This window comes from Pteropus alecto, unplaced genomic scaffold (genome assembly GCF_000325575.1).
Source record: "Pteropus alecto unplaced genomic scaffold, ASM32557v1 scaffold94, whole genome shotgun sequence".
Taxonomy (NCBI): domain Eukaryota; kingdom Metazoa; phylum Chordata; class Mammalia; order Chiroptera; family Pteropodidae; genus Pteropus; species Pteropus alecto.
Window position 1 is genome coordinate 6,067,971 of NW_006437736.1, and position 26,946 is coordinate 6,094,916.

The following is a 26,946-nucleotide window of genomic DNA, read 5'->3' on the forward strand; positions in this document are numbered from 1 at the left end:
AAGGAATATTACTAAAAAACTATTAGAACTAATAAATGAGTTCAATAAGGGTACAGGATACAAAGTGAATAAATAAAAATCAACTGTATTTCTATATAGTAGAAATGAGCAAACTGAAAATGAAATTAAGAAAGCAATTCCATTTACAATAGCATCAAAAAGAATAGAATACTTTGGAACACATTTAACAAAGTATAAAACTTATACTCTGAAAACTACAAATATTGTTGAAATTTTAAAAAAGACCTAAATAATGGAAAGATGTTCCCTGTTCATCGATTGGAAGAATTAGTATTGTTAAGGTGGCACTACTCCCCCAAACTGACCTACAAATACAATGCGATCTCTATCAAAATCCCAGCTGGCTTCTTTGTAGAAATTGACAAGATAATCTGAAAATCCATATGTAAATTCAAAGGGCCTAGAAGAGTCAAAACAATCTTCAAAAAGAACAAAGTTGGAGGACTCGCACTTCCTGATTTCAAAACTTACTACAAAGCTTCAGTAATGAAGACAGTGTAGTATTGGCATAAGAATATAAATACCCTTATATTCTATCTATCTATCTATCTATCTATCTATCTATCTATCTATCTATCTATCTATCTATTTATCATCTATCTATCATTTATCTAATAGAATTTGGAGTACAGAAATAAACCCATGTATCTATGGTCAATTGATTTTCCACAAAGGTGCCATGATATTTCAATGAGGGAAAAGCATAATCTTTTCAACAAATAATACTGAGACAACTGGATATCTATATGCAAAAGAATAAATTTGGACCTCAACTTCATAACATTATTCAAAAATTAATTCAAAGTGGACCAAAGACCTAGATCCACTTGGAGTACCAAGGTATGTGCTTGAGTCTTGGCTTGGCCTTCGCGCACCATGTGACTTTGGATAAATCACTTAATGAATTTGAACTTTGGGGTCCACCTTTACAGGTTTATTTACAGGTTTGGGAATCACATCTAATAATATACATGAAAATGTTATAGAAATGTTGGTTGTTTTCATATTAACCTCTGTCTTCTGGTTTCGCTCTTTTCCCAAAAAAACAGGGCAAGAAAAACATTCTAGTTATTTGTCCTTTCTAGCTGTTTTCACTAGGATACTGTACACACCCTACTACAGGAAACATCTGGGACCAGAGTCAGGGTACTTGCATGCTGGGAGAATCCCCAGGGTAAGATGGTTTAGAAAGCAGGTTGGTGTGATCATTGTCCAGCTAAGCCATAATCTGGACTGAAGCCTGCTGAGACACAGTGCTCTGGAGAAAAATGATGCTAAGGTATTCTGTTTTTTTTCTAGCACCAAATAGGCGTTGGGAACGATTAGAGTATTAGCTTATAGTTATTGAGTGTTGTGCCAGGGCTGTTCTAAGCATTTCACAGATATTAATTCAGGTCATCACCCAACCATCCAGTTGGATGAGAGAGATTCTCTTATTATTGACAACTCAACAGATGAAAAAATGATGCAGAGCAGTCAAGCAACTTCACCAAGAAAATGCACATTATAAGACCTTAGATTCAACCCGGGGAGTCTAATGCTGGAGCTGTTTTTAACAGCTGTATCATTCTGCCATTGTACATAGAGGATCATTTCATCCCCTGATCACTATGAGAAGGGGATAGTTTTACGTTTACTTTACAAATGAGCTAAGGGGGATCAGAGCAGTTAAGAGACCTGCCCAAGATAACGTGGATAGTAGGAGGAAGAACCAGGCAGGCCCCTTTCTGTACTACTCCAGAGTCCCCATGTCCAGGCCACACATGAGGTCAATCAAATCAAAGCTTTTTTTTTTTTTAAAAAATTAAGACATTTTTAAATTTAAATTTTTATTATTTTTTTAAATTAGTTGCAGCTAAGACAGAGAAAGATAAATATCAAACCAATGTTTTTTTAAAGCTCTCCAATTGTGGTCAAGGCTGTGAACCACTGCTAGCAGAAGAAAAGAGTGGGGCTGGGCTACCCATTCTGAACCACAAGCTCCATCCCTTCCCGGGGGTTTCCCGCCCCCCAGGCACAATCAGCTGCCCTGTTACATTCAATTCACCATCCATGGTCGGTAGCAGCTGCCCATTCAGTCTGCAGGAACACAGATCTCTCCACAGCTAACCCTACCTTGTCTCCCAGGAGCAAGTTCATGCCTCACTTGCCTGTGCAGATGGTCCCGTTCCCTTGGAATCCCGCTGCACATTTGCACAAGGCTGTGCCATCTGGGTTGAGGAGGCAGCTGCAATGAGAAAGGGCGAATGCCGTTTGTAGAAAAACACATGATACCCGTCTCCTTCATTCCCAGCATCCTAGCTGCCGCCCCAGGAGGCACTTGGAAGTCCTGCCTAAGGGGAGTCCATTCCGAGCATGGCCCTGGCATGGGCAGCTAAAACTGCAGTCATTTATCAGGTAAACTAGAGTGTGTGTCTGTGGGCATCGGCCCAGGGATAAGGAGGGGAGCTAACAGTCTTCAGAGTTACCTGTGTGTTAGGGGGTATGCTTCATGCATTTCTTAAGGTAACTTAACACAATATCCAATAGCCTTGAAGAATATATATTATTATTATTCTCATTTACAGATGAAACTGAGGCTTAGAGGCATTAAATAATTGACTCATGGTCATGCACTCAATGACAATGACAGAGGCTGATTTGAATTCTTGTCTGACTCCAGTTACGAGGCTCTTAATTAATTAATCCATTAAGCCCCCTGGGAGTTAAGAACATAAAATTGAAATGTGAAGAAGTAGAGGCTTAGTTGTGAATCGGGAGTAAGTTTTGATGAAAGTGAGAGGCCCACTGGGCTCCCCCTGCCTCTGTGAAAGAGTCCCTGTGGTGTGAACTGGGGGTGACAACTGGCATTTTGCCAACATGCCAGGTAACACAAGTGGCGGCTTGTTCAAAAGGCTGGATCTGGCAAGTTGATGGCGGCCTCTTCAGAGATATTTCTAGTGTCATATTAAATTTATCCCAAATCCTCATAAACATTCTCAGGAAACTACTCTCTTGAGGATAAGGCCTGGGAATAGTATTATTCCCTTGGTATTGTCCCCAAAGGAGACTCAGAGGGTACCTACTTGGCACTGGTGTGGCATGTCCCATTGCAGTTATCTTTTGTGATCTCTGAAAAAAAGAACCAATTGCTTTGTCAGCCCTCTTTTATTAAATCTCACTCAAGAACTTTCTTTTAATACTTGGTGCTAGGAAAATATTTACTTTCTATGTAGTAGATGATACATATCATGTTTACTATGTAAAACTATGTCACTTTGTAAATATTTTTTCTATATTGGCTGCCAGGAAGCTTAGAGCCAAATATGAAAGTCAAATATACTGATGGAGTGTCCCCTATGTGCCAGGCACTGTGCTAGGTGGCGAGGATGAAAAAATGAGCAAACTATAGTATCCTTCCTCAGGGCTGGGTGTTGATACAATTCCCTCTCCGGTGCTTTATTTTCTATTTTATTTATATTTCCCATGTTCCTTATTCTTTCTAGTTTTTCATCATTTTATTATAAAGTGATATAAACACAACTCCCCTATCTAATTGTAACTAATGTTAAAAGTTTTTTTTTTTATGTGCAGAAATAGCTCAGGGCCTGGCATACAGGAGATTCTCACTATCCATTTGTTGAATTAATTCCTAAATTTCCTGGAACAGTACAGGTTCTTGTTCTTGGATGCCCAGCTATTTGGATGCTCCTGGCAGAGGAGGATCCAAAAGAAATGGTTAGAGATGAGGAAAGAGTACCCTTTGGGCAGGATGCTCATGCTAAGCGCTTTTGGGAGAGAAATCTCATTAGGCCTGGCGAGTCGCACAGAAGGTCCTGAAACAGACCTGGCTGCAAAAGTGGTCTGTTTTGTGTCAGAGAAAACAGTAACAGGCTCAAAGGGAATGGAGTGGATGCAATGCAATTTTGTGCCTTTACTATACCTAGTGTGTGCTATACCTTGAACCTGGAAGTCTGTTTCTCTCCATTCACTACCTATTGAGATCTCAATCATCTTTTAGGTTCTACTCTCTGAAATCTGCTCCAAACATTTGATTTAATGGGTAATGACTTTGATTAATTGGTAACGACTACACAGTGTGCTCTTTTGAGAAAGAAGTGGCGCCCCATCTGGCCTCAGAGGGAAGGAGTGCAGTGATTGATGAGTGATGTCTGCCACGGGCTGGGGTGTGATGAGTGATCACACAGACAAAGGAGTTGTCTTCCTTGCTCTCTAATCTAGAGGTTCTTTGCTCTACACTCCCACACCACCATTTTTTGAACACTACTGAATATTTATTTCCATCACTAGACTGAAAGCAACTTATGCCTAGTGTGCACTGGAGACAAGGCTGGCAAACTGGTTGCGTGCCACTTGGTGAGCTGCCTTGTACTCCTAAGGGGTTTGTCCTGGAGGCACTGAGCATTGTCCTGGAGACAATGAAGAATCACAGTGGTTGTTAAGTCCTGGGGAGACGGTGAGGAATGTGATCTATACGCCCCTCCCAAATCTACATGTTAAAACCTACTCCCCAGTGTGATGGTATTTACAGGTGGGGTCTTTGGGAGGTGATTAGGTCATGAGGGTAGAGTCCTCACAAATGGGATTAGTCCCTTATGAAAAAGACCCCAGAGAGCTCCTTTGCTTCTCCTGCCATAACACAAGAAGATGGCAGCCTGTATCCCAGAAGAGGGCTTTTACCAGAGCCCGACCATGAACTTGGACTTCCAGCCTACAGAACTGGGAGATATTAATTTCTGCTGTTTATAAGCTACCCAGTCTACAATACTTTGTTATAGCATCCTGAACAGACTAAGACATCTATGATCTGGAAAGTTCTCTCTGGCAGCAGTGTGGAGTATGGAATGGACGGAAATATGGCAGGACGCAATGAGATGTATCATGAGGTTACTGGTGAGAGGAGGAGTGGGAGGAAGGAATAAAGCAAATACGAAAAGGTGTATGAATGAGATGTTCATTGCAGCATTGTTCGTGGTAGCGGAAAATTGGTTTAAAAAGTGTGGTGCAGTCATATAATGGAATATTATGTAGAAATTAAGAAAATAATGATATTTACCTATATTTATTCACATGGAAAGATCTCCATTATATATTGTGAAGTAAAAAAGTAGACTACAAAACAGTATGTAGAATACAACCCTATACACATATGTTTGTATACCTATAAAAATGTTAGAGGGCTAATACAAAATCTTAATGATACGTTTTTCCTGCCTTGGGAGTATGAGTGACTTTTATTATCTTCTTTCTGCTTTTCTTTATTGTCCAAACTTTTTGCTGCAAGGAGGAATTACATTAATGGCTCAAGGAAGAAATAAAGATGTCATTTCTAGTTTAGAAAGAAAAAAAAAAAGTAGCTGCCGAAAAGGGAGGCTAAGAACAGATCAGAAGTACGAAGGGCTCGCTCTTACCTCTGTCACATTTCACTCCTCGCCAGCCAACGTCACATTCGCAGGAGCCGTCACCCGAGGGTCCTTGGTTGCATCTCCCATGAACACAAGAACACTCTAGGTGAAAAAAAAGCCTACACATTGTCAGACTTCTGACCTGTGTTCAACAACTCCCTGATCATTAACTACAAAGGTTCGCTTCGGTGCCTTTAATTCTCCAACCTGGTTCCCGAGAACCGTTGTTTTTAGAGGGCTGGTCATGCCTCAGCAGGGACCATAGCTGTGCGACTGTGTCGCACGCACTGTGGGGTGGTGAGAATGTCCCCAGCTGAGGTTATCTGAGGATCCAAGGCTATGTGTGACCCCTTGGGATCCCTAAGAGTGGACTTAGAAAGAAGCCCATTGGGGACCGGGTTTGTATAGACCTGGTGTGACTGCCCTCTTCAATCACAACCATCTGGAAATGGCAATTCCTTTGTTATGCAGCAGTGTCAGAAGCCTCCTTGAGAACTGTTTTGTTTTGTTTTGTTTTTTTCCCCTGAGGGATCTCTTCCCTAGGAAAAATCATTCAGCTGGGAACTCCCGCACAAACAGAAACAGATACTTCTTCCACATAACATCGATGCTATAATGCCAATTATATATTATGTGGCCAAACAGTGACAACCAGGTCAAATTTATGGCTTTTAGTACAATGTGAAAGAAATGCTTTGTTTTCTCATCATGGATTAGGAAACCTCTCCTCCCAAATCAACCAGGTGTGTGTCCCTGGGCACAAGAAAGTCAGGGTGAGAGGATGCAGATGACCTAGCTCAAACAGATCACTATTTTTGTGAAAACAACAAAGTATGTGGCTCGTTGAAGGTGAATCAATAGAATGATCTTCACATAAAGGACAGCACGAGTCAAAAGCAAGGCTTTGAAGTCAAGCAAGGCGTGCACTTCAATCTCAATTCTGCCTCTCATCAGGTGTGACCTTGGCAGGGAAGTCATTCAACCTCTCTGCCTTAACATACTCATCTATAAACTTGGCATGACCATACTCAAGTATATAAGGCTCCTGAGTGGATTAAACGAGATAATGTGCACAAATATGCTTTTCAAAACTATTGAGCAAAAGTCCCAAACTGAGAGTGTTACTATGAGAACCAGTGCGCACAAGGCAAATCAGAAACGTGGTTGGGTTGGGGAATGTCAGTGAACAGATCAGGGTGTGTGTCGGGGGAGGAGTGGCGGTGGGGGGATGGGCTGGTAGGTCTCGGTTAGTGATGGAAAATGTTTGGAAACACTGCCCCGTGCAAATTACCCAACACAAATGATCTTATAATTCACATGATAATAGAGGTAGGATTTCAGCCGGCCTGGGGAGACAGCCTGAGTTACTCTTCCGGCCTGGGGCTGGGGTGGGGTGGGGGAGCGCTCACCTTGGTCGCAGTGAATTCCGTACTTGCCCTCCACGCACGTCTCGCAGGCTGTCCCGCTGAAGCCCTCCCCGCACTCGCACACGCCCGTGCCGTTCACTCCGTCCAAGCAGATCCCGTTCCCAAAGCAGACGTTCTGGGCTTTCCCTGGGCAGGGCTGGCACTGCGGGCCAAAGAAGCCCGCACAGCACTCTCTCGTCTGAAACGGAAGGACGGGGCTGGGCCTGCACTTCCATCTTCCGGTTTTGTTCAGCTGAGGTGTAGAAATCCCGCCGCTGGGATGGGCTGTGTGCCTTTAGCTTTGACCCTAGATTGGAGAGGCTGCGAGGACCCCTGAGGACCAGGAGAGGCTAAGCAATTTCTCAGAGAGGGCAGGGCAGAAACAGGATGGAGGCCTCCACAGAGGAGGTTGGAAAGATGGATAGGCAACAGGCAAGTAAGAGAAGAGGACGAAGAAAAGTGAGAAAGGAGGGCCAGTAAAGACTAAGAAAAGGATAATGCAAGGGATGCCAGAGGGGAGGGTCACCTTCCCCAAGCCTGGCCCCTTCCCCTTGTATGTCATTTCACCTGGTACTGAAGATGGGAGGCCAACGCAGGCGAGCCTCTGGCACTCTAAACATGAATCTCTTGTAGGTTAGGGAAACCCCATAGGATGTCTGCTTGGCTTGAGAGCATTAACACAAAGTTTGCAGCTCAAGCTCTGCAGCATAAAGAGCTAAACCACATCACCTCTGTCGGAGAGGCTGAGGTGGTGTCTGGTCTTCTGGGAAAGCAAGACAGGAAGTTAGAAAGAATTTCCCTGCAGATTCCAGAGCAGCAGCCCAGAGATCCTTAGCTCTGGGCTCCTGTTTTCTAAATGCCCAGGTGCGCTGTCTCTTTCCTTGGGGAGTTGGCCATGTCTTCTGCCTCTGTTGCTCACGAGCATGCTTGCAGGGCATTTCACCCCGGCGCGAGCGTAGGGAGGTCCTCTCAGCTTCTCAGTCCCTCACCTTCTTCATCTCACAATTGAATGTTGCAGTGTTTCTATGCGCTGACTTACAGGACTGTCCTGAGTTTTATTGCTATCGCTACTCCTTTGAATGACAGTGATAATGAAGATAGTGAGGAGGAAGAGGAGATGGCAGAAGGAGTACATGTAAAGGCCCTTTGAAAAATATAACATATGATTACACGTCCCAGTATCACTGCAATAATTAGAAGGATGACTAAATCATTATACTCACGATGACAGTTTTCACGCATTTCACCCGGCACCCTATGAACACGGACCGCTTGCCCATGAAATAAATGGTATAGATACATTTCATCGTCTCTTCGCCCTATGAAACAGTAACGATTCTGTCAGCTTTGTGGTGGAGAAAACGTTTTCCAATCTCTAAAAGCAAGTAGGTGGGTGATGCACGGCTGTCTCTCTGACCGAAATGTTCTGGAAAGGGAGGGGCGTGGTTTATAAGAAGACGCACAAACACAGTGTTGGCTGCCAGAACACCAAGCAGAAAAATCCAAATAATTATACCATAGGGCAGTATTCCGTAAAAAGAACTTTTCTCTAGATAACTAACTCAAGTTAGGAAGAATCAGAGAGTAGACCAGACAAAAACATTCTTCCGGGACTATGCACTGGTTGACCCGAGCCTTGAGTTCTCTCTGTGTATTGATTTCTACTCTGCTTCGGTCTGTGAAAGGTTTAAGGTTGCTTACAAAGACCTATAATCTACAAGATTAAATTAAAACTCAAGTGAGAGAATCAGCGTTGTCACCGTTATAAATTACTATTATCGTGCTCTGAAAGGTACATGAGTATTTATTCTTTGTAATGGTTGAAGTATTATTAAGAGTAGCTTTTACAGTAAATAGCTATGAGAAACACAGATTGGTAATTAATTCAAAGACATCCACCTCCCCCAAGTCTGCCCTCTGTTTCTTAGAGAAAGTTAGTTGTAACTTCGAATGGAAAAGGAAATCAGGCAGGTTTAACTCATCTGGGCTGGATATATGGTTCGGGATATGGATGATGTCTTCTCTGATGAGATGTCTTGCTTCTGTCCTCAAATGACTACCAGAATATATGGAAAGTGAAAAATCTCTTCTCGCAGTGTGCATTGGTTGAGATGAGCCCCCGTGTTGATTTATTTAATAATTCAAGTTTTGCTTTGGTCCAAAAGAAATAAATTCAAGACTTTGAAAAGATGCACACAACATAAGAAGGTGAAATGAAATTAAAACCAGGTGAAGGAATGAGGGTAGTGAAAATGAGGTGCCCTTGAGATTCACTTCCTAATTTGGACCTAGATCTGGAAACTATAACGTTAAAGCAGAAGAAATACTTACTAGAGGTTTACTTCCAAATGGGCAGATCGGCTGCTGGGGACACTTCCCACACTTGCCCTGGAAAGACAGAGGCAAAGAGAACATTTTGTGGTTATACTTTGGGTGCAAAATGATGCTGCAAATATTTCCCAGGCCTTGGAGCTGACAGTCTTTAGGATTTGGAATTGGAAATGAGAAAGATATTAGAGAAGATCATCTGGTCAACCACTTCAGCTACTTCAGGTTTTGGATGTTTGAGCATCACTTTCTCCCACCATATTCTTCTGAAGCTGATAATCCTTTAACGTGTGGAGGTCTTATCTCACTTAAATCCCAATTCCTTCAATAACAACCCCCATTTATTGCAAACTCATTATTTAGTGAATTGGGCCAGATTCAGTGGCCAGTTTTGGGATCACATGGTCCAGCTGAGGGGCCAGGGTGGAGGCAATATATACTATTACAAAACAAAGAATATAAACTAAGGACAGAAACTCTTTAGTATGGCCTGTTCCTAAAACAGGAGGAGGCCAATGTGTCTAGTTCTTAACTTAGCACCTACTGGGGTGTACAGTATAATTGTTCAGAGTTCTGGCTCTGGGGCCACACTGGATTTGAATTCTTCTCTACCACTTGTTAGCTCTGTGAACCTTAGCCTCTCTGTGGCCCATTTCCTCCATCAGTAAAATCAGTATGGAGATAATAATAGCACCTAATTTGTAGGGTGCTGTGAGGATTACATGGGTTAATATATATAAAATGTTTAAAGCAGTGCCTGGCACATAGTAAGTATCCATAAATGTCAGCAGATTTTAGTATAACAGAAAGATCCTACATCATCCAGTGGGTTGGAGTGATAAGACTCCATTACTGAAATAATCCATATCCATGTTTTCTCTTCTAGTGGACCAGGCTTGGCCAATACCTGCCACAGGTGAAGGCCATGGCTTCAGAATCTTGCTCAACACAACCCTCCAGGCAGCCTTTCCCAGGCACTGAAGGTACACTTATTGTATTAGATTGTGAACCCATTGAGGGCAGAAGTCATGTCTTATTTACCTTTGTGGAGCCATACCTGGGTATGCTCCTTTGCACAACAGGGATGCTCACTCAGTGTTTTTTGAATTGGATTGAGATGTCTTAATAGATGAGTCTTATGCTTAAAAAATTATAGAAAATAAGCCAGCACTCTTTAGTTGCATCGCCGGCCGTGGATATAACTTACTCGTACAATAGTAGTGTTGCTATTATCGCATCTATTCTTCTGAATTTCCAGAACCTTCCCCAAGCCATGGATCACTCCCTTGTCAGTGGCTACATTGGTGTAGTTTATCGGAGCTTCATTTACATAGAGCTGTGAACGAGAGGGTGAAGTATAAGTTTTTATCGTAGTGATTTGAAGAGCAAGAGGGAAGATGGGGATTGGAAGATATCAATGCCCACAGCCTGGGAGATATTCACGTGGAAGGTAGCACATTGCGGTGGAAAGAGCTCTGGCCTCCGAGAGGGGAGTGTGAGTAACAGTTTTGCATCTGGCACCATCTAGCTGTGTGACCTTTGGCCAGTTGATTTCCTTCTCTGAATCTCAATGTCCTCCTTTGTTCTAGATAATTTCTACGGTTTCTCTCTATCCCTCAAATTAACTGGTTTCTGATTGAAAAATTCTGAATCATGATCACTTATGTTGGTGCCCACTGGCAAAATGGCTCCACGGATGTGCTCAACTGTGCTGTAGACAGGTGCGAATGCTTCCAAAAACTGAGTTATGAAGAATGGAACTCACCGCCTTTTCAGCATGTCTCTACTTCATGGTCAATTTACAAGCACCCCTCAGAAATGCTAAGTGACAGTGATACAAGAACAAAATTAACTAGCATTTTTTGGAGAGTTTTAGAATTTGTAAAAAGCATGCCACCAGATAGCATCATTTCCCAGAGTGTGGAGCCTGCTCAGAGGTCAGCATCACCCCATGTTTTCCTTGGGGCTTCTTTGGAGCTCATGGTATATGTGTGTATCCATCTGTGCCTGTGTGTTCATAAGCGCCAGAGACACGGGGACTTAGTCAGCATCTATATGCTGCCAACTCAAATTCAACTTTAAGTTGAAATTTGTTTTGTTTTTATTTTTTTTATGGAGAGGATATCTTAATGATTAAGGCAAAATAAGTGAATCCATTAATTTATTCATTAAAAAAAGTGCTATAATTGGAAACAAATACTTCTTTAAAAACTTGGGGTGGCATGTGTGTCTCTGTGTGTGTGTAGGTGTGGTAGGGCTGAGGTTAGGAGAAGGGGGAATTCTTTATTGTACTAAGTAAATGTCAAGTTTGTATCCAATAAATGTTTAAAAGTGATTAATGACACCTCCCAAGCTCCTCATAACGTCAATATTAAAATGACTCTACTAAGTGCTAAAATTTGAGCTTCCACTGAATGTTAGAGTCCCTTACGATTGACTTGGAGTCCAGTGAATTTTTACTGGACGTTGGGATAACTCATGGCTGAACTCCACAGAGGTATTCCAGGGTCTGTGCAGATATGGACAATCACAAGGGAACTTCACTGAAGGTGTCAAATGGTGATTGCAACGCAAATTTCTAAATTCCAAAGTATCAAAATGGCAGAACTTCTGATGCTGTAATACTATTGATATGGCATTAAATAAGTGAAATGTTTTCATTGTGAGACCACATGCACAGAATTATGTGCTGCATTAAAATTTTGATTTGAACGCAGGTCTGCTCATGTAGAGAGCATTTTTTTGTACATCTCCATTGTCCTAAGAGAAAGTAAATAAATTATTGATAAAAGCAAAGCCTCTACTGTAAGATAGAACTATTTGTTTATTGTGAGATAAAGCCTCTGTTTTAAATTGTTCTAGATCAAAGAATTTCTGAACAAATGGAAAATAAACATGACAGAATTGAAATTGATTCAAATAACTGCACTGGAATATTTATTTCCACATGATGAAATAAAAGATGACATAAATTAAAAATAAAAATCTAAGTTCTTTATCAATAAAAAATCGCTTTTCCTGAAAAAGTAGGAAAATGTATTTAAAAGGTCTCCTTCAGTTATCATACAATAGGTGAGATATTTGTAGGAGTCAGTTAAATATTTGGAATTTGATTATTCCCTAAATACTAAAGAATCAGAAAGACTTTTCCTTTTGCCCAAGCAGGTTAAAAAAAATGTACACAATATTCACTTATGATTCAATGATACCACTGAGAAAATTATTTCTAAGATTGTACTTTTTAAAAAGGATCAAATAACTATTGATTAAAATTTCTGATGAAATTTTTTCACTTTAATATAGTACTTAGTTTGTTAATAATTTGCTATTTTTTATGACAATCTATAGTAGAGTATAATTGTTTCTTGTTAAATTCTCCTAAGTTGATCTTACTTGATGTTTGAAATATGTGAACAAAATTTTATATTTGAAATAAATATTTAGTCTCTAATTCTTTTTTTTTAAAATAAATTTTAAACACTTTTACATATTTAGGGGTCGTATGAGATAAATACTGGAATATTGGTGTGGGGTCAGTGGGTCCTAGGACTGCAATGATAATAATGTTAATCCATTTGGCTGCTAGATCCTACTTATATCACAGGATCCTTACGGCTTGGAGCCAGTGCCACTTCCTGGGAGTGAGGTTTTGCTGTCAGGTTCCCTTCCATCTTGGAGACTGCTTGGGGACTGTCTGCTGGGTTTGTAGGAATCAGTACTGAGGGGTCCCTGTGACTGCTGGGATTCAAACACCGTGACTGGTAGAGCCACACTAGTTATCCGAAGGCTGGCGACAGGGAGCGTGAGTGGCAGCCTGACAGACTGGTTTTGTCATTACTTTATGGTGAAACACACACAACTATCTTTTGCTGATAAGGCTTAGGAAACAGATTATTCCAAAGAAGAGATCATTCCGATATGGAAGTGATGATGATAGGGATTCAGACACTCATTCCTGGGTTTTAAGTGAAAGGGTTGCACCTGGTCACCATGGAGAAAGAAGCTGAGGAGGTAGGAGACACCCAGCATGGTCTCTCGGTGCATGCCGTTATGCAGGTCATTCTTCAGTAGTTTCTCCTCCAAGACCACGTGATACCTGAGTATGTCCTCCTCCTGGACAACACACAGAATTGAAAGTCAACCCATAGGCGGGCCAGTCCCTAGTCACTTATCAGGCTGCTCCAATGTGCCGGGCACCGTGGGAATTACAGGAGCTGGTTGAACTGAAGTTTTGACTGAGGTATCAGGGCACAATAGATATGAAATACTAAATCTGAGACAGATCACCTGGGAGAACTTGCAAATTTTCCATGTAGGATGGTTGAGAATTCATTATATGACCCTAAAACCCAGAGTGAGGGCATAAAATGTTGGGGGAGATTTTAAAGATTTCTTTGGAAAAAACTGCTATGAAGAGAGTCTCCATGCCCCAGCCTGCTTTTCCCCTCAGGGGTCATGAGAAGAGATCTGATGAGACATTGTGAAGAGCTTGATCCGTGTTCCCTGCAGAGAGTGTGGTCTGGGGGACTGGGGACTCACTCAGGCCTGAGCAACCTCATGCCAGGGACTGCTGGCAGGCAGATCCATCATGGAGTGCAGAGGGTTGTTGCTTCACTGAGACAGGCCTGCACTCCCAGCCCTGGCTCGGGACAAGGGAACACTTGTGTCCTGTGGACACACATGCAGGCTCCTGGGACACCTAAATCCTTGTGCATATGGGCCTAAGTGTGAGCTTCCAGGAATACAAACTAAATACAGTAATGTGGGCAGCTCTGGCATGGGGGAGGTCTGTGTATGAGAGAGCCTCTGCATGAGTGTATGTTAAGTACCTGGAAAGGAAGTTTTGATAGAAGAGTGAAATCATACATGATCGTTACATTGAAATATGTTGAGCGTTTGAATTTCCAGAAAACGATTTCCCTGGTTATTGTTCCTGATACCTACTAGAGTTGTGACCTTCTTTTCCCGGATGTAATTCTCAATGGCGTCATTGTTTGGAGCAAACACTGTGTAAGCATCAGCAGCTTCGATTGCATTCGCCAGGTTAAATTGCTGTAAGGAAAAGGAACAAAAGCGTGTGAAGGGCTTCTGTTCCCAGGTAACCTGAGCAAATGAGTCATGCTGAGAACGTGGTACTTGCAATGATGTAGCCCCGGAAGATGGAGTAGTCGGGCATCTGGTCCAGCCGGGTGAGCAGGTTTGGTAAGGAGCCAGTTAGACCTCTTTGGGGAACCAGAACCTGGGAAAGAAAGCCCCAGATTTCTGTTAGCATATGCTGGTAGGACTTGCTGCTCTTGGATAGGTGGGTTCATGGCACATAACAATATGCAATTATGAGGGCCACCAATAGTCCCTAGAGTGCCTCTGCAATTTTAAAAAAAGGTAATCTTTCCTCTGATAGTTTGCAATACCAACAGGGTGCATAGCTTGGGGAGTGAAGTGGGCTGAATTTCAGCGCCATTTCATCTTTAGGCCAGGAACCTTTATGCAGGGCACAACCTGCACACTGTTGATGGTGGCCCTGATGAAGGTGACCACAGTGTCCAATGGACAGGTATAGAAGGAGCTCTTTAGGGAGCCAGTGCAACCCAGAGGCTAAGCAAAAAACTTGAATAGGTAGACACGCATCCATGAAACTTTTGTGTTCACGTAACTTTTTCCTCAATACAGTTACTTAAACATGAGGACCCTCAGCTGTCTCATTTGGGAGGTGAGGACAATAGCACCTACTTTCTCAAGGTCATTGTCAAAATCAAATGAAATAATGGGACGTATGATACTTGGTACAATGCTTAGTTCCTAGCGGGCTATCAATCATTCCTATTATGACTGTACACGAGATGAGGGCTAGTGTTGATGAGGGACATGGAAAAGATGCAGCTCCACTGCTCCAGGACATGCCATTATACTGGGGTTCAGGACCTAGTCCATAAGAAACCAATACCGACAAGAGGACACAGTTATGCTAAGTGAGTTCTATGCAAAGAAATCCCATAGAATTTCAGAGGAAAAAGAGAATAAAACTGATATTTACTGAAGGCCCACTAGGAAGCACACATGGAGGGAGGGTGTTGTTTAAGCTTCACAGGGGAAGAAATTTGAGGCTCAGAGAAGTTAGGTAATTTGCCTAAGGTCACACAGCTAGCGAAGTGTCTGAACCCAGATTCTGTATGACTCTAGAACTTGACACTATGTCAGCCTTGGTGATATGGATTGCCGGGATCAGGGAAGGCTTCAAAGAGGAGGTGGAACTTGAACTAGCTCCCGTGATAATAATGCTCAGTATAGAAGCTGGGTTGTGGCGCTATTCTACTAATAAAGCTGTGTCCATAAAAAGTGTAAATGAGAAGGAGAGGAATTTTGTGTGTGTGTGTGTGTTTTAAAGTTTCTTAGTGCTTTGGAAAGCCAGGATTAGAAAAGAAAACTGCCCCTGAAAAGTAATGTTACTTTGCATTGAATGAAGCCATAAACCCAGCATAGCTACCTGTAAGTGATGAATCACTTGCTCAAAAAATGTTGCTCTTTCTTAATGTCGCTTGGTAATAATACAAGAGAATTGCAACGTGTTTGCAAAATAATGCACCCAGGAGCCTTACAAATACCCTCTCTTTTCCAAGTGGAGATAGTTGATCTTTTCTGATATTTTCTGAGTAAGTGCTAAATGAGAACAATTTTATTTAAAATCCAATTAGTTAATTGTCTCTTCTATCGTCTACCTTTCAAAAGCTCCCAATATACCTTAAATTCTAATTTTAATTTTAAGTGAAGATCCTAATATAGCAACTGAAAATTATAGGATCACTTAAGACCCCATTTCCCATTATTCTTTTATTTTCTATTCCATGCCTTTGAATACTGTTGAACTGCATCTTAGAAGAAAATGAACATTTCACAATACTTTTTCTACCCTTTTCCATTTTTTTTCTATGACCTTCCCCATTTCATTATTTTAGCTTGCAACGTACAGAGAGAGGAGTGGAAAAGTGATACATAAGCACTTGCCTCTCCTCCAGTTCTCGATTAGATCCCATCTGGATATATGGACTTCCCAATACTAAGGTTCTTGTGAACCTTGTAAGATGTTCCCATATATAAGAAATATGATATAGGTGGCCACACCTTAGATAGGGCCCATTGAAGACTATGGGCTGACTAGATAGTAAGTAAGTCTGCTGGAATGAATAGAGCCTATAAACAGTTTTAAAATAAGAGTAACGAAGCACAATACAGGTTACTTTTATATTAAGGCTAAGTATTCCCCCTCCCTCCCAAAAGATACTGTACGGGAAGATACATAAAGGGAGAAGCTACATGTATGGGAGGAGGAAATTTTGTACCTTGTTGATGATGTGTATCACTCCATTTGTGGCCGCGTTGTCACCATCAACGATGGATGCTCCTTCGATTGTGATGTTCTGTAAATGCAAACCGCAGTGGTAAGGTGAGTCCCATAGCGTACACATGGGGACTGACATGATTTCTGAGTTTTCCACTTTCTGGGCAGCAGTGACCTTCACACTTTTGGACCATGACCCACAATGAGAAATATCTTTAAACTGTAGACATCACACGCACACACACACACACATGTACACACACACGCACACACACACACATTCAAAATGAATAGTACTTTCTTCTACTATGTGGAAGGCAGCTGATCATCAATTCTATCCCACTCCTTTCTATTTCGTTAAAAAAGTGCTGGCTGAGGTCACTACAGTGACCCTGCTATTTGAAAAACACTAGACAGCATTGTGGATTGGACTGTCTTCCCTCCCTGTCCAAAATTTGTATGTTGAAGTCCTAACCCCCAGAACCTCGGAATGTAACCTTATTCGAAAATAGATCTTTCCAGAGGCAATCAAGTGAAAACGAGGTCCTTGGGTGGGCCTTAATATAGTATGTCTGGTGTCTGATAAGAAGAGGAAATTTGGACTCAGACAGCTACACGGGAGAACAGCGTGTGAACGTGAGGACGGTCATCTACCAGACAGTCTGGAACAGCTCCTTCCACAGCCTTTAGAAGGAGCCACTTCCATCCCTCACCCCTGATACTGGACTTTCAGCTTCCAGAACGGTGAGACGAAAATTTCTGTTGTGTGAGCCACACAGTGTGTGTTACTTTGTTATAACAGCTCTAGCAAACTAATACAGATAGTAACTGACTTTCCTGATCAGAAACCAACTACTTTTCAAGAGTATTAATTATACGGGGAATGGACCTAAGTAAAAACCCAACCTACCCACCTGCGTAGCCACCGACCAACCATGACATAGCTGGGCTTCTCCCTCTCTGGTTTCTCTGGCTTCCTCCCCTCATCTCCCCACCGCTACCCTTTATTTGAAATTCTTCCTGGGCACCTTGGGTGCAGAGGGGACTTGTCTCACCCTGAGCAGCTCCCAAGTCACATTAGCAGAGGTCCTGAAAAAACATTCCTGGCTACCCTGCATATCTTTTTAGGTTAAAGGGAGACATTTATATCAGACATAGGAATGAACTCATTAAAAATGTGTCTTTGATGGTTAGCTCTCCCAGATCAGTGGTCTTGACTGATTGATTGATCTTTGACTCTATAGAGCTTAGGAAAAGCCTGCCAGGGTGGGCGTTCAGTTAATGCTTGTTAAGAGAATCAGCGATTTAAAGCAATGATAAAAAATAACCCTATTGTCTGATATAGGTATGTGACGCACTAGAATTATAAGACTATGTAGAGAATCCGTGGGACCATTTGTAGCTCTTTTCTGTTTTCTAAAAGGAATTATCGGGTGCGGCACACACATTTAGGCAATACTAGGCACAGAGCCTTTTCATAGCATTTACATTGATGAGTACGAAGGCAGACATGTTTTCGAGCAGTAATTCTCAAACATTTTTGACTGCAGCCCATGGTTCACCGATGTAGCAGTTCTCACTTTCCAGTAGAGTCTTCATTCTCATCTTGTACAATTCACAGAAAGAGTTTTAAGACACTGCCACATGCCGCAGGGCAGCCAGACTTCCTCGGAGAGGAATGGATAACTACAGTAGTCCTTGACATACTATAGTAAGTGCCAGAAAGTGAGCTTCTACAGGTCTCGGCTCTTTGCGCACTGCCTCTGGGCAGCCAGACTTCCTCGGAGAGGACTGGATAACTAGTCTTTGACATACTGTAGTAAGTGCCAGAAGGTGAGCTTCTACAGGTCTCGGCTCTTTGCGCACTGCCCTAACTCTAGTGCTTCGATCAGTTTCTGGAGCATAGTAGGTGCTCAATAAATGTTTGTTGACTACTGACTCTAACTTAATACAACAGTTTAGTAGCCTATAATGACTCAATTAGTAGGTTATAGCAACAAGCTCTTAGCTAAGCGTACTTAAAAATCAAAGTTGTGGAATTGCACAAACCTTTGCCCAGAAGAATTGAAATATCTGACCTTCTGGATCAGTCTGTGGTCTGTCAGGAAGAGCCTTGTGGCTAACCAGTGGGCAGAGGACCAGATCTTATAGGATCACTGCTACAGAGTAACTGTGTGTGTGTGTGTGTGTGTGTGTGTGTGCACGCGTGCGCGCATATCAATATATGTTGATGATTGTTAAAGCTGGGTGATGCCTGCAGGGAGGTTAGAGGTTATATTCTTGGTTTATTTTTGCTTGTGTTTGGAAGTTTCCATAACACAAAACTTTAAAAGTACAATATGAATGTTAGTGACATGTTCCCACTAAACAAACAGATTACAGTGCACTCTCACCCCATCTTTTTTTGCCAGGCGAAGAAAGTTGCCCTGCAAAGATGTTGCCAGCACATCAGAAGATGACAGAGTCTGTAGGTCTGCCACTCCGTAGGTGCCTCGTAGCGTGTGATATCTAAAACAACAGTTCACAAGGACCACAATAAAATATTGATGCATGAGGCGGTATCGTTGAGTAGTTAAAAAAAAAATTCAGGTTCCAGAGCCAGACTGACAGATTTAAAATCTCCCCTGCAATTATCAGCCATGGTACCCTGGGCTAGTTACTTAATTTACCCTGTGCTTCAGTTTCCACATCCATAAAATGGGAATAAATAAAATGCCTATCTCATAGAGTCTTTGCAAGGATTAACTGAGCTCTATGTAAAGCGGTTAGCACAGAGCCGGCTGTCAATAATGTTGACGATTGCCGTCCCGGGGGAGGTGAGGGCAGTCTCAGAAGATGTTCCTGGTCCACAGATCTGAAGGACCACGTGGCTTTCCTCCATTGCGCTTCGTTCACTCTGACACCAGTAAGAGATCACGAAGGAAAAAAGGCATAATACCTACTTTATTAGGGTGGGAATATTGCTCTTGGACAACCAAAAGGCTTTCTCATCTTGGTCCATGTCCTCAATAGCTTGTTGAGAAGGCACCAGGACAGTGAGGTTTGAGGCGGCGGACAGTATGGGTTGCAGAGAAGCGTTCTGGCTTGCAAAAGGAAAAGGAAATGAGGTCCGACTCATGTTAGGGGACAGACAGGGCTGACGTAATGCTTGGCAGAGACGACAATTTACCTTTGATGTAATTTCAGGGACACCGGGGAGGTTCTGGAAATCCCTTTCCCAAACCCACCCCACTTCCTGGCTGATGCTTCATCTTTCCTTCTCAGATTCCTTTCTTTTATTCAATCGTGTGAGCGTTGTCAAAAGGCAAAGTCTCCTGATCAAGTCACACTTGGGGTCATTATCAGTCATTTACCCTTTAGTCAAAGCAAAGATTCGGAGCATAGTGTTGATAGGATCGCGTGTGCGCGCGCATATGCAGAGAACCTTGAGACTCCTGGGAACCTTTGGGATAAGGATGATGGGAAAATTACTGGAACACTTTCTGTTTGGTAGAGAGACTGGAGGAATCAGACTTGATTCCTCTTCATTCTCACCTGGAGCTAGTTGTGGGTAAAAGCAGGGGTGTGCTTATGTTTAGCAACTGATTCTCCAGGATAAACACACAAAAAGCCCCGGTTTATACGGTTCGCTGATTGCTGTAGGGTAAACATTCCCACATGGCCAAGTTCGAGCTACCAACATGACAGCATTGGAAGCAGAGTCGGGAAAGGTGTGCTCTCCCGAGCTCGGATGAGCTGGGTCCAGTACATCACCGGGCAAGCTTATGCATGTGGGGTTGGTCTATATGGAAATCAACATGCACAGTGGAACCCTCGGTCCCTGCTCTTCCATGTGATGGGGTCAGACAGGCCCCACACAGAAGCAATAGGAAGCTGTCCCAGTGTGGGTACTGGCCAGGCACTACCTACTTGGCTCATGTCTATTTAAAAGAAATAAACCATTTGTGTAATAGCTGGTTGGGGCAGCCACCTTGGTCTACTTAGGCAAAGATGACAGAGATTCAGACAACTAGGAAGGGTGGGGACTGGATTCTTTGTTACAGAACTTTCCAGGGAAGAAGAAAAAGCTCCTTGGGGCATGTTGGGCCCAGAGCTAAGCACACATGGAAGTTTCCCAGATTGCAACTATAATTCCCAACTCTAACTTGGTGAATTACAATGACGAATTATGTTCACTTTAAAAAAAAGACCTCAGTGAAACTATACATATATATTGGAATTCATTGAAAAGTTGACTACCCAGCTTATCCTAGACCCAAAGTTCTTAGCCCTGGTTGCATGTTAAGAACCTGGAAAGCTTTTTAAAATACAGTGATGTCCAGGGAAAACCTCCGACCAATCAAATCATAGTGTCTGGGGTGAGAACCTAGGCATGGCTATTTAAAAAGCGTGCTCTAGGTCAGTGGTCTCCAACCTCTTTGGCATCAGGGACCCGTGCTCCTATAAGAACCTAATGCCTGATGATCTGAGGTGGGGCTGAGGCGGTGATGCTAGTGCTGGGGAGCGGCTGCAAACACAGATGAAGCTTTGGTGGCTCGCCCGCCGCTCACCTCTTTCTGTGCGGCCCAGTTCCTAAAAGGCCATGGACAGGTATCTGTCCGTGGGCTCAGGGGTTGGGGACCCCTGCTCTAGATGATTCTCAAGTTTAGTCAGTGTTGAGAACCGCTGCTCTAGACAACTGCCCTCCCTGCTTACCAGCTGCATTTTCAGTTCTCTATTATAAGCGTTCCAAATTTCTAAAATTATATACATTTCCAATCCTAAATTCCAACAAAGGTACTCACATTTATCCACTGGTTAAATAGAGCTGCCGCGGAGAGAAATGACAATTCCTTATTCATATCGTGCAAGGGAGGGAGGAAGAGATGAGAGAGAAAACAAGAGAAGGAACAATGAGAAGCATAATTGCAGTGCGTTTCTGGGTAGCCTGACTTAGCCTTCCGGGGCTGGGCCCCTTTTCTTTGCCAGCCTCCTCGATGCGGATATGAATGGAGCCTTCACCGGCCTCATTGCCAGAGCTATTCAATTCTTTCATGCTTAGTGGCCTGATTATCCTCTCTATATTTGAGTTAAAAAGGTGATTCTAGAAACTACAAATGGAACAACAACCTGAAGTTCTTCCAAATAAGAGTTTAGGTTTGTAAGAACATGGCCATCTAGCCCAAAGGAGGGTCACAGAGGTCACAGAGTAAATAGCCCCCTTTTAGAGCCAGTATTGAGTTGTGGCTTGGAACATGGAGCCAAACCACATGGGTTTACATTCTGGTTTGGCCATTTCCTAGTTCCTCTGGCAAGTGACTTCATCTCTCTAAGCCTCATTTTCTCCCCTGGAAAATGGGGATGATAAAAGCTCCAACTCATAGGGCTGGCGTGCAAATTGGAGGAGTTAATGTTTTTAAAGTGCTTAGAATAAAGGCTGGCATGCAGGACACGCTCGGTAAGTTTTAGGTGCTCTTATTTTTAATTCATCCACGATGACATTTATTAATGAACATAATATATTGAACCACCACAACTGGCACCAGGATGGAGTGCAGGGAGGATACAAGATATGAAAGGAGAAACATGGCCTTTTGCTCTTTTACAACTTACAGTTGTTTTGAGGAAGTTAAGACTCGAAAAGATAAACAATAGTGTCAGTATACCAGTGACGTTTGAAGATGTGATTGGGTAAAAAAAGCTCTGGACTCTGAGTTAAAAAAGACTGGGTACTTTTCCTGAGTCTGCCATTTACTAGCTGTGTGATCTTGGGCAAGTCACTTAACCCCTCTGAGAATCAAGTGTCTAATATGAGCAGTGAATGAGATGAGGCCTTGCTTCTCAGATTATAAATATTATATGCATTAATGTATGTGAAAGCATTTTGAATGAGATGATGCCTCGCTCCTGGGATTATAAATATTATATGCATTAATGTATGTGAAAGCATTTTTAAACTATCAAACACTATGAAAATGGCGATAACAATTATGTGCAAATTTACATAAAGACAATAAATCTCAGAGATGTCTCGATTCCTTTTTGAAAGTAGTTGAGGTTATTAAGTAAGTTAGTAAATATCTGTTCAAAAGTAAATTAGTTAGTAAAGACATAAGTACAAGAGCTGAGATGCTCATGTCTTTCCTTAAAGGGGCTGTTTTAAGGGAGGGGAGGGCATGAGTTGGGTCTGAACTGATGGCAGAAAGACCAGAGGCTGAGTCCCTGGGAGAGGGGAACAGAGATGGCATGGAGATGGGAAAGCCACAGCTAAGCTAAAGCTAAGCTATGCAACTTGCAAGAAAAGCGAGTCGAGCCTGTGTGAAGATGCCTGCAGTACCAGGCCAAGGATTTGGACTTCATCTTGTTTTCTGTAGGAGGAGAGAGACATTGTAAAAGCAGGGATTTAGAATTTTAGGGTTTTAAGGTTTTAGAAAATGTGGCCCATGGAGAGAAAATGTTGGGTCTATGCTCTGTGGTCTGGCTGAGGGGAAGGAACGGTGTGCAGTGAAGGGTGGGAAAGACACTGAATAAGCAGGTAGGCCAAGGATCAGATGCCGTAGCCAGCCCAGGCGGCCAAGGATGCAAGCCTGAGAGAGGCTCTTAGTCTGGGTGGGGTGCAGGTCCTGGGGTTTGTTGACTTTGGCTGAGAGGAGGGATAGGAACCAACTGTAGCGAATTGAACAAAAAGCAACTGATGAGGAGATCTGCCAATTCACTTAATTTCTCATTTCAACAAATCTTTATACACAGTGGGAGTGAAGTAGAAAACAAGACAAATTCTGCCTTTGAGAGTGTTTACAGTCCAGTGGAGTGGGAGATAAATGTATGAGCAATGACACTTTGGTGTGACGTGTCCTGCACTGGTAGAATGCTCTACACTGGTGGTTAAATGCTTGGGCTCTGCACTTGGACAACCACGGGCTGGATTTCTCTCTGGAGCTGGGCGGTCTTAGGCAAGTTGGCTTAGCCTTTCAGTTTCCTCATCTATAAAATGGGGTTTAAATGGGGTGCTGCTGCATGTTAAGGACTTAGTAAGATGCCAGGTACACAGAGGTATTCACACACACATACGCACACATGCTCACACACACGTGTAAGAACAGGATGCTCTGGGTACCAACAGGAGGCACACAGTCTGGACAGGAGCACCCAGATAGCTCAGTTAGTTGCCGATTGCACACATGCACACACGAACATGTGTAAGAACAGGATGCTCTGGAGGAGCATCAACAGGAGGCACACAGTCCAGACAGGAGCACCCAGATAGCTCAGTTAGTTGCCGATTTGGGAATAAAAACAGGTAGAATGGCAAGAAAGGGAAGCTAGAACTGCTTGATACACAGAAGGTGCCAAATAAAAGTTAGCTCCCTTTGGCCTTTAGAAAATTTGTGACCCACGGGGCACATATACCATCTGTGAGAAGCAGCTTGCTTCCTATAAAATCCCCTGAAACAAATGGTTTGTGGAGCACCTGAAAGGCATCCTGACTAAGAACATTAAAAAAAAAAGAGTTTCATTCTGGAGTTCATCTTGGATGACTTACCACTGCTGCATTGCCATAGCACAGAAAGCCGTCTCCTTCATAGCCCTCTTGACAGACACAGCTCCAGATGCCAGAAGAAGTAAACTGACAAGTTGCCTGATAAAACGAAGGTGAAAGAAACGGTCTGATTTCCTAACTAAAGAGTTAGATATGAGTTACATCGGTGAGACATCGGGCCCCATCTAAGGTGAGAACTGCAAATTTGGGGCTGAAAGATGGTGAAAGTCACCCTTCAGTGTCACAGTGTCAGGGTCCTGTCTGCATGTTTGGTGCAGCTATAACTTAATCACAATTAAATTCTATCTTTTCATCTCTGCCAGACTTAGCAGGTAAAGGTACAGGAAACACAGCTAATTTGAATTTCAGATAAACAAACACATTTTAGTATAAGTATGTCCCGTATAATACTTTGGGACATACTTGTACTAGAAAAGGATTCATTTTGTATCTGAAATTCAAATTTAACTGGTGTCCTGTATTTTATCTGGCAATCATATGTTGGTTCTTCCAAGCTATGGATTGGACTGAAAGTTGCAATAACTACTCATATTCTACTTAGGGACTCCCTTTGAAAGTAAGAGAGATTTTGTTCATTATTAGGCTCAGATAAGAAATGACCTAACTTTCTTTCTCAAGCATTTTATTTTTTAGTAAGGATAAAAGAAATCAGGTAACTCACCAGTGGATGACATTTCTCAGTTTGTTCTAAGCATGAAGTTATTGGTTCACAGTCAATCCCATTGCCTCGAAATCCTTCCTTGCACTCACACTCATTCTATAATTCCAAGAACAGAGTCAAAGGGGATTGATTATTAAAAACAACAGCCTTCCATGCCATGCCTTCACGTGGCACTGAAAAATGAACTATGGAAACCATGACTGTTTGGCTCTTCTTGGGAACAGCATTAATGTCTTTTATTTGTTAATACTTCAGATTCCAGAGCTGTTGGTCATTCATATTCTATGTTAAAATCTGCTGGTCTCTTGGTACTTTTATTTTGACTTGATCACCCTAGAGGGCCATATGGAGAGTCTCAGAGAACTTAGACTCTAAACAGTTTCATCACAGTGGAAAAATTGGCCGTCCGTGTAAGAGGGAAAGTTTAAGTAAGTCACTTGGTGGAGATCCATGTATAGGGCCAGTGCTAGTCTACAAAGCACTCTGTATAGTTTCAGACAGGCATCCCTTCTGAGCAGGCAAATTTGAGGAAGGCACCGCCTCTACACGAACAACCAGTACCTCAGAATGCGACCTTATTTGGAAATAGGATGGTTATTAAATAATTAGCTCAGTTAAGAGGAGGTCATACTGGAGTAAAGTAGGTCCCTAATCCAGTATGACTGATGTCTTTATAAAAAGGGGAGATTTGGAGACAGACACACACACAGGGAGAATTCCATGTGAACATGAAGACAGAAATCAGAGTGATGCCAGCAAACCACCCAGAGCTAGGAGAAAGGCATGGAATAGATTCGCCTTTATAGACCTTAGAAAGAATCAAACCTGCTGACACCTTGATCTTGGACCTTTAGCTTCTAGAACTATGAGACAATACATTTTTGTTGTTCTATGCCACCAAGTTAGTGATATTTGTTATGGCAGCCTTAGCAAACTAATACAGATACTGAGAAATATTTTTCTTTCTCAAATGCCATCTGGCAACTCAGATGAGTCAAAAATGAATGCGACTGCCAAATGCTTGGCGAGACATAAGACTGCAGAGATTTTTTGTGATTAAGACTTTTCCGTTGCTGCAATCCTGGTAACAGTTGTCATCACCTCCCCCAGAGTCAATCAGTTCTGAAGCGGTAGCTTACTCTACCTCCGTCTCCCTTAAATGAGGTTAAATGATCAATAAACTGTAGAGTGCTACAGAAATACAAAGTGTGGTCAAGGGTGGTGACTAAGAGGGCAGTTCTGGAGTCGGACTGTCTGGGTGCAAATCTCACACCATGATTTACTTTCTGTGTGATGTGAGCAAAGTATTTAGCCTCTCCATGTTTCAATTTTCTCATTTATAAGATGGAGTAATAACAGTATCTGCATGGTAACAAAAGCAAAAATAAACGAGTGGGAAAACATCAAACTAAAAAGCTTCTGCACGGCAAAGGAAACCATCCACAAACTGGAAAGGTAACCTATTGAATGGGATGAAATATTTGCAAACCATATATATGATAAGGGGTTAATATCCAAAGAGGTTAATAAGGGGTTAATATAAGGAACTCATACAACTCAATAGCAAAAATACAAACAATCTGATTAAAAAAATGGTCGGAGGACATGAAGAGACGTTTTCCCAAAGAAGACATATGGATGGCCAACAGTATATAGAAAGGCACTAAACATCACCAATCATCAAATCAAAAGCATTATGTGATATCACCTCACACCTTTTAGAATGGCTGTCCTCAAAAAGACAAGAAATAACAAGTGCTGTGGAAAAAAGTACGGAGGTTCCTCAAAAAATTAAAAATAGAACTACCATATGATCCAGCAACCCCACTTCTGGGTATTTATCTGAAGTAAACAGAACACTAACTTGAAAAGATATCTGCACCCACGTGCTTACTGCAGCATTGTTTACAATAGCTGATATATGGAAACAAGCTAAGTGTTCATTGACGGATGAACAGATAAAGAAAATGTGGTACATATATACAATGGAATATTACTCGGCCATAAAAAATCATAAAACTTTACCATTTGTAACAACATGGATGGACCTTGAAGGCATTAAGCTAAGTGAAATAAGTTAAATATAGAAAGAAAAATATGATATGATCTCACTTATACATAAAATCTAAAAATAAAACCCCCGAATTGAGTTTATAGAAACAGAGAACAGATTGGTGGTTTCCAGAGCTGGGGGAATGAGTGTGAGTAAAATAAATGAAGGAGGTCAAAGGTGAAAAAAAATTACCTAC

At 42.2% G+C, this 26,946-nt stretch overlaps 1 protein-coding gene across 1 annotated transcript in view; it reads right to left on the reverse strand.

Moving 5' to 3' along the window:
• STAB2 (stabilin 2) overlaps positions 1-26,946 on the reverse strand; it is a 129,589-nt gene that overhangs the window by 42,523 nt on the left and 60,120 nt on the right. Inside the window, exons 25-40 of the mRNA XM_006914703.2 lie at positions 24,698-24,793; positions 24,019-24,114; positions 21,281-21,328; positions 19,439-19,575; positions 18,890-19,004; positions 16,498-16,575; positions 14,301-14,399; positions 14,105-14,212; positions 13,142-13,273; positions 10,368-10,496; positions 9,164-9,220; positions 8,056-8,151; positions 6,836-7,031; positions 5,433-5,528; positions 3,087-3,132; positions 2,172-2,248 (exon numbers count right to left, since the gene is read on the reverse strand). Of these exons, the coding sequence (XP_006914765.1) occupies positions 2,172-2,248; positions 3,087-3,132; positions 5,433-5,528; positions 6,836-7,031; positions 8,056-8,151; positions 9,164-9,220; positions 10,368-10,496; positions 13,142-13,273; positions 14,105-14,212; positions 14,301-14,399; positions 16,498-16,575; positions 18,890-19,004; positions 19,439-19,575; positions 21,281-21,328; positions 24,019-24,114; positions 24,698-24,793 (1,606 nt within the window). The remainder of the gene's footprint in view (positions 1-2,171; positions 2,249-3,086; positions 3,133-5,432; positions 5,529-6,835; positions 7,032-8,055; positions 8,152-9,163; positions 9,221-10,367; positions 10,497-13,141; positions 13,274-14,104; positions 14,213-14,300; positions 14,400-16,497; positions 16,576-18,889; positions 19,005-19,438; positions 19,576-21,280; positions 21,329-24,018; positions 24,115-24,697; positions 24,794-26,946) is intronic.